At 47.6% G+C, this 8,294-nt stretch overlaps 1 protein-coding gene across 1 annotated transcript; it reads left to right on the forward strand.

Annotated features, from left to right (window-relative positions):
* Positions 1-1,052: 1,052 nt before the first annotated feature.
* LOC100822971 (probable monogalactosyldiacylglycerol synthase 2, chloroplastic) lies at positions 1,053-3,861 on the forward strand. The gene is made up of 8 exons (XM_003573627.4): positions 1,053-1,598; positions 1,715-1,887; positions 1,979-2,140; positions 2,259-2,400; positions 2,479-2,703; positions 2,831-2,893; positions 2,981-3,055; positions 3,347-3,861. Exons 1-8 carry the CDS (start codon positions 1,146-1,148, stop codon positions 3,605-3,607), a joined length of 1,554 nt encoding a protein of 517 aa, XP_003573675.2. The 5' UTR covers positions 1,053-1,145; the 3' UTR covers positions 3,608-3,861.
* Positions 3,862-8,294: the final 4,433 nt, after the last annotated feature.

Consider the following 8,294-nt stretch of genomic DNA (forward strand, 5'->3'; position numbering starts at 1 on the left):
AATGTACTGCGAACATCTCTGTCGTTTTTCTCTTATCAATAATCGTGTCCACTGGCTGCTGGTGGTATCACCACGAGAACTATGAACCGGATAACTTTTTGTCCGTATACGGCGGCTAAACTAGTGATTGTGATGATGCGAGCGGATCTGCTGGTAACAACATCATTGACGCACTCTCGATTAAACAAAGCACGCACCAACACTGGAGGATTCGCATTTCCCCGGCGGCGGGAATCTCCCGTTCCCCGCGAGGGGATCTTCCATCGACGGATGCGCATCAAACGGGTGGCCTATCACGTCATGTTTCTATTGCGCAGCAGCAAGGACGATATACATTTCAATCGACATGCTCTTCCTATCTGTCCAATATCCATTGATGTTTGTTTTCCTGTACGTCCCGTCCTGAATTATAGATCGTATTATGTTCGGTTAGTATAAGACTTGGTACAAAGTCTGAGACACTTATTATGAATCGAAAAAAATATTTTTAGCAGCATTTACTATATTAAGATCGGTATGCAGTAGCTAGTAGCCCTTGAGTTATGAATGTGATTTTATACTCTCTCAGTCTCATATTCGTTTTTTAGGTATAGATACATTCATATTTGAACAAATTTGAATCACTTTAGAAGGAACATGCTATGGACCGATCGGAAAAAAAAAGAACATACTATGGACCATGCAAAAAGACATGTACATGATTGTTCATCAAGGTCTTGCCGTAACAATTCAAAATACACTACATGTATAATTGATATTTCGATCATGGGCCAGATGAGATGCAGCATGTTTTCTTACAACGGAAATTGGAAACATGCAGTTGAGTCCTGAATGCGTATACAATTAGAATTCGATAGCCAGATATGCCGTGGACGTGAAAAATATGACCAATTCCCGAATTCCGGACCCAAGTACATCGAGCAAGTGACTTCCTTCCTCGGATTTCACTCCCAAAAGGAAAAATGTATGATGCGTGAAATTCACGTGTCCCGATGACCCGATCATATTGCTTCTGTTATGAAGCTCCTCTTCTAATCCGGTGCCGAAAACAGCATCAGGAAAGGAATATCGCATGGTACATTCCTGCCGAGGCTCGGGCAAAAGCAAATATGCCCTACATCACCAGAGAGCTCCGGTGCTGATAAATGGGGGTTCTCCCCTCGGCATGGCCATCTTCCTCGCCACCTTCTCCCCTGCTCTCTCTCTCCCACGGCGGTTGTCCACCAGGAGCTCATACACGCCCCCAAGCGAGCGAGAGCGCCATGGTGATCTCGGTCCCCAGCCACCGGCGCTCCATACGCGACGCCGTGCTCGGCGGGGGACGCCAGCTGTACACGCCCCTCCGCTGCGCCTTCTACGACGGCGCCGCCGCGGGAGGCGGGGTTCCCGGAGAAGGGCTCGCCGCCGTGCTCTCGGAAGCAGCTGGTAGCTGCTTGTCCCTCTCCGCCGGCATCTCCGCCGTCGATGGTGGTGGTGGCGGCGGAAGGAAGGCGGCGAAGAACGTGCTGATCCTCATGAGCGACACCGGCGGCGGCCACCGCGCTTCCGCCGAGGCTCTCCGCGACGCCTTCCGCCTCGAGTTCGGCGACGCGTACCAGGTCCCCGCCGGCCCCCAATGCCGCTTCCTTCCTTCTCCTCCAAGCATTAACTAAACTAACCCCTCTCTTCCCCGAACGAAATTTGATTTGATTTTGGTGCTGGTTAACGAGTGCAGGTGTTCGTGAGGGATTTGGGGAAAGAGTACGGCGGCTGGCCGCTGAACGACATGGAGCGGTCGTACAAGTTCATGATCCGCCACGTCCGCCTCTGGAAGGTGGCCTTCCATGGCACCTCCCCGCGCTGGGTGCACGGCGTGTACCTCGCCGCCCTCGCCTACTACTACGCCAAGTACCTGCAACTCCAGTCTCCAGCACCCACTCAATTCCACAGCAGCAATGCACAACAGAAATTTGATTTTGTGCAATTGTCTGATTTTCAGTGAGGTGGTGGCCGGGATCATGAAGTACAAGCCGGACGTGATCATCAGCGTGCACCCGCTGATGCAGCACATCCCGCTGTGGGTGCTCAAGTGGCAGAGCCTGCAGCCCAAGGTCCCCTTCCTCACCGTCATCACCGACCTCAACACCTGCCACCCGACATGGTAACCAACCAAGCGGGGTTAACTTCAACTCCCTGCTTCCTGGCATGGTGCAAATTGGGGATTTTTCCTGTGTGTGGTCTTGATTGATGGACAGGTCTGAAGCTCTGAACTGTGACAGGTTCCACCACGGCGTGACACGGTGCTACTGCCCCTCGGCCGAGGTCGCGAAGAGGGCCCTGCTCCGGGGGCTCGAGCCGTCCCAAATCCGTGTGTACGGGCTTCCGATCAGGCCGTCCTTCTGCCGCGCGGTGCTTGACAAGGTCGGCTTGGCGATATCTCGTGCTTCAATTCTTGCATTGCCTTGTATATGCTCCTAACTCTGCTTGGTTGGTTGACAGGATGAGCTGAGGGAAGAACTTGGCATGCACCCTGAACTACCTGCTCTTCTACTGATGGGAGGTGGAGAGGGGATGGGTCCAGTGGAGGAGACTGCCAGGGCTCTCGGCGAAGAGCTTTACGACCACCGGAGGCGCCGGCCGGTCGGGCAGGTCGTGGTCATATGTGGCAGGAATCAGGCGCTCCGGAACACCCTGCAGCGCCTGCCATGGAAGGTTCCTGTCAAGGTACCCTTGCATTGGCCGAATCTAGAGGGCGATCCGTATAGTTAGTTAGATGCGCATTTTCTGATAGATGCCTTCCTCTACTGTTTGCTCCCCCTCCTGACTGAGCTTTCGAGCGTTTTGTCTTCAGATTAGGGGGTTCGAAAAGCAGATGGAGAAGTGGATGGGTGCTTGCGACTGCATCATCACTAAGGTTTGTTCTTTGCTGATATGCCTTTTGACTGATGAGTACTACTGAAAGTGGAAGTTGACTGATGGGTTCATCTTGTGGCGTTTACAGGCTGGTCCTGGTACAATTGCAGAGGCCTTGATAAGAGGACTTCCAATTATTCTCAATGATTTCATCCCTGGACAGGTACTATATGCTTATGCCATTAATCACAACTATCCAATCGTTAGACCCTATCAAATGTTTTACTTGGATTAGGCCTTCCCAGCAATTTAAACTAGATCAACTAATTATTTCTGGTGTTGATTACTTTTGGTAGTACTAAGTGGGCCATCTGAGAGTGACTCACTGTTGCTGTTCTTATTGATTAGTGACTGTAGTCCTGCAGAGATCTTACCGCGAATGTATCTCCCCGACTCCAATGTGCCTTGTTGAATGTTAAACTAAATAATATCCACCGATGATCTTATAATACAGGAGGTTGGAAATGTGCCTTATGTCGTAGATAATGGTGCCGGTGTGTTCTGCAAGGACCCAAGGGAAGCCGCAAGACAAGTTTCCCAATGGTTTAGCACAGACATTGACGAGCTCAAGAGATACTCCCGCAACGCGCTGAAGCTAGCAGAGCCAGAAGCTGTGTTCAACATCGTGAGGGACATCCACAAGCTCCAGCAGCAACCTGCTGCTGTAACCCGGATCCCCTACTCCTTGACATCATCATTCTCATACCATACATGAATCCAAAAGAACTGTTGCAGAACACACTCTGCAAAAGTGAATACTTGAGACTGATGTGTTAGCTGGAGGAACCTGTATATATAGGATTGCCGTTCTTGGGCTCTTGGGCCTTGGAGTTGCCCGTACCCCGTATGTCCATACATAGCAATGTAATAGGAAGTGAAGTTATTGTGTTGTCTGGGGTTTGTAAGAAGCTTGCATGAGGGTGTTGTGGGGGAGAAATCGATAGAAATGGCTATTGGTGCCTCTTGTGATTTCGGCGATCTTTTTAAACAAGGCCCATAAACGAACGTAGCTAGCTGGACCATCTATGTTAGCAGAGGCGGACCCTCAGTATTAGTTGAGAGGGGGCAAAATATGTAACCATTTAAAAATATAGGCCAAAATTAGGGAAATGGGGACAAATGCATAGCATTAGTGGGGGAATCTCATATTTGACGAACAAAATACAAGAAGATTGAAAATTTAAGTGGGGCCAGCTGCCCCCATAACCATGTATGTTGGTCCACCTCTGCATAATGTTAGTCCTTGTCTAGTGTTCGTACTATTTGCAACGGGAATAGGAACGAGACTAGGGGATTGAATTTCTGGTTCATAATGTTGTTTGAGAAACATATCGCTCGAAGTTATTTTCTTTTTCAAAATGGGAGAAAGACCAGGTCCTCACGCAATCATATATTATTCATTAATGAAAAGTATGAAGCAACATCGGAGAACAAGTTGTAAAACGACAAGAAAAACAATGAGGTTGGTTATAACCACGACAACAATTTCACCAACCTACAACAAACCCTATCAAATGGCAAAAACAAAAGAAAAGTACATATCGCTCGAATTAATTTGGAGTAGAATATTTCTCTCATTGTCACACATGATTTTCTGGCTGAGTTTGTGCCCAATATCACATCCAATCCAGCCTAAGAAAATGGATATAATCATACATTAGCCAAGTTTTGTCCCTCTTGACTTCATTGTAATGTTGTCCCTCTTGAAAACATAATGGCAAGAGGCGCAGGTTTGTGGATTGCACCAACTTCAATAAGTGTCCCAAAGACTTGTTTACCTTGCATCAACAAGGTCATGGACTCGACATCGGGGTGCGACATGCGTTCTCTTCTATCTTCTGGATGCATATCAAGATACCGCCAGATAAGCATGCACCTCGATGATCAAGAGAAAACATCCCTTATACCCCTTTTTGGAGTATTTTGTTATGTCAAAATGCCTTTTAGCCTCAAGGACACTAGGGCTACTTTCCATGTTTCATGCAAGCCCTTAACACTCAAATGGGGACTCATATGGGGGTCAATGTTGAAGTTTATGTAGATGACCAAGTCATCAAGAACAAGTCAGATGTACTCCATGACCTAAAAGAGATCTTCAATAACCTATATAAGAATCATATCCGCTTAAACCCTTTGTTTAGCGTGGACGCAAGTAAATCCCTCAGGTTCATGATGGATAGAAGTTAACCTAAACAAAATCTAGGCTATGAAAGACATGAAGCTCTCACAGACAGTAAAGCAAGATGTCTTGACAATGGTGCTTCGAGCCTAAGCACATTAAAAGCTTGCCTGATGGATGGACGTGGGTTGTGTGATCGGGGTGAGCGCACCAGACCCCACAACAATCACATTCCCCCATCAAGAGTCATTTCACTGCCATACAATTTCCAAACCCATTGCAATATGTGGATGACATCTCCATCCTCTGAAATGATAGTTGGTTGCCTATCACAGACGATTTCAAGAACAACCCCAAAGCTCTACACGTCCAATATGTTGTTTCTTGGCTCATGTGACAGGTTGGTTTGTTTGTGTAGCTACAAAAGTGCCGAACCTAGTGTGAGCACTGTATGATGTTTGATATTTAGGCTAATTGTTGTTAAGTGTGTTGGGGCTTCATTGAGGCTGGGGGGCCCGTGCCCCCCCCCCCCAATCACGATATTATTGGTCAGACATAACTATTGAGTGCAGCAGAAGCCAAAAATTTCTCGGCATAAAGCTAAATTTGAGGAAATAAAAGACTTATGTACTCAAATCTCAAATGCAGATTAAAAAGGGAATAAACCCCCTTCCAGTTGATCATATGTAGTGTAAAACACTGGAAACAAATATTTAGTAGTAATACTGCTACGAAATTGGTCACCAGTGGCGGGCCAAATTCAACACCGGTGGCGGTGGACCGGCCCGCCACTAAGCCAGCGCCACTGGTGCTATGAACCACCATGGGCTGTTGTTGTCCACCACCACTGGTGCTACCCCTACCAGTGGCTGTCCAGAACCACCGCAACTGCTGCTACCCCCTAGCAGTGGCTGTCCAGAACCACCGCCACTGGTACCAACTTGGTGATTCAAAAAAAAAGGCAGGCCTGTGGCCTGCACACGGTTTCGTTGGATTAACAAAAAAACAACAACGCCTGTGAACGAATTAACATGCAATAGATCGAATCGGGAGCAAATCATAGAAACAAATCCGGATACAATAGATCGACACATACGAAACAAATCACATAAACAAATATCAACATCTAAATCACGATCTGTTTATCTTGTACACAGAAACAAATATCAACATGTAAATCAACACATCCGCCCAGCACGTAGAACTTCGTCTTGTCCGACGACGACCCCATGTAAGATCCGCACGTCGTAAGGAGAAGAAATTCATCTAGCAGTAGATCGAGAGAGGAACGATGGAAATAAAACGTACTGGAGGAGGCGGTGCCGAGGACAGCCGGATCCGTCGGAGGCTGGGCTGCGGACGGCCGGATCCGTCACCATCAGCGACAGGCCGTCGCCGTACTACCGAGCTGCAGGGGAGGAGGTGGTTGTGGAGAAAGGTAGGAAGAAAGAAGAGAGAGAGGCGGCCGGCCGGATCCCGCCCGTCCATGGGGTTGGGAGGCGGGTGGGCGCGGGGCACGGAGGCCATGGCGCATGGAGAGCAGAGGGAGGTGGGAATCGGCCATGGCGTAGGTGGGGGAGCAGAGGGAGCACAGGAAGGGAGAAAGAAGAGAGGAAGGTGAAGGGATCGAGAGGAGGGGAGGGGCTGGTGGGCGGTGGCGGCTGGGAGAGGGAGAGAATAAGGTGAGAGAGGAGGTAGGGGTATTTATACTACCTCAAACCCTAGGGTTTTTTGGGCCGGTCCACTAATAGAGTTGGGCCCGAAAAAAGCATTAGTGGCAGGTTTCAGTGGCAAAACAGCCACCGGTGACTTACCGAGCACTAGTGGCGGTGGAATAGACAAAGCCAGCCACTGGTAGTTTTTAGCAGAACTTAGGAAACTCTAAATTTAGTTCCACATATCAGTGGCTGGTTTAAGTTAAAAACCCACCACTATTAATGAATTTTGCATAATGTATTAAATTCATATTATATTCTCCGAGTTTCAAAAAATTAAACCAAATGTACTTTTGTGTGTGTAAGAAGATTGTTTGTTCTCAGTAAACTTTTGAACCATAAATTCAAAAGTTTTGTATACTAATTTGAATGATTATGTGTGATTATGTGTGGTTTTTGTGCTACAAAAATTCTATAAAATTCAATTTTACTCAGAACATTCCCAAACTTGGTGTGGACACTTCCCTAATGCTAATGAACACACATAAAAAATAATTCAAGTTCAAACTATAATTTCAAGCCATATTTGGTTGATTGGGTTAGATGGTTTCAGAGAGATCTACCTCAATGGTCCCAAAATGAAGAACTAAAGTGCTTCCCTTGGAATTTTGTCACAAAAATTATACGTAAGCCTCTTGTTGGATAATAAGTTTCCATGCAAAATTTCAGATCATTTTGAGCAAAATTGAATTTTATAGCAATTAATAACTTGAATATGAACAACATAATCATATAAATTGTTGATGATAAGTTTGTATTTAGGTTTCAAACTTTAAATGGGACAAGACATTATCACTTTACACTCAAAAGGACAGGTGGTTTAATTTTTTGGAAAACACGAAATCTAATATGAATTTAAAACCTCATCCAAAATTACTTACCAGTGGCAAGTTCCTTGTGCGGACCGGCCACTACTATTGTTTTGTGATATTGGGAATCCTTTGTTGAGCACTAGTCGCCGTTTTGAATTCAGAACAGCCACTAGAGGTGGGGGGTTAGCAGTGGCCATTTTGAACTCAGAACAACCACTGGAGGTGGGGGGTTACCAGTGGCCGTTTTGAACTCAGAACAGCCACCGGAGGTGGCGGGTTATCAGTGGCGGTTTTGAGCTTAGAACGGCCACTAGTAACCATTGGGGGGATCCCCATTGAACACCAGTGGCGGTGGACGGGCACAGCCACTGGTGGTGGAGCACCAGTGGCAGTGGTTCTTTTGTCACCATCCCCACAGCCACTGGTGGTGGAGCACCAGTGGCAGTGGTTCTTTTGTCACCATCCCCACCGCCACTGGTGCTGGACCACCAGTGGCTGTGGCGGGCCACCGCCACTGGTGTTCAATGGGGATCCCCCCAATGGTTACTAGTGGCCGTTCTAAGCTCAAAACCGCCACTGATAACTCTCCACCTCCAGTGGTTGTTCTGAGTTCAAAACGGCCACTGGTAACCACCGCCACTGGTGCTCCACCACCAGTGGCTGTGCCCGTCCACCGCCACTGGTGTTCGTTGGGGATTCCTCCAATGACCTCTAGTGGCCGTGATTTGTTTTTCCCGCTCGAACGGCCACTAGTGC

Source organism: Brachypodium distachyon, chromosome 3 (genome assembly GCF_000005505.3).
Source record: "Brachypodium distachyon strain Bd21 chromosome 3, Brachypodium_distachyon_v3.0, whole genome shotgun sequence".
In the NCBI taxonomy this organism is placed as follows: domain Eukaryota; kingdom Viridiplantae; phylum Streptophyta; class Magnoliopsida; order Poales; family Poaceae; genus Brachypodium; species Brachypodium distachyon.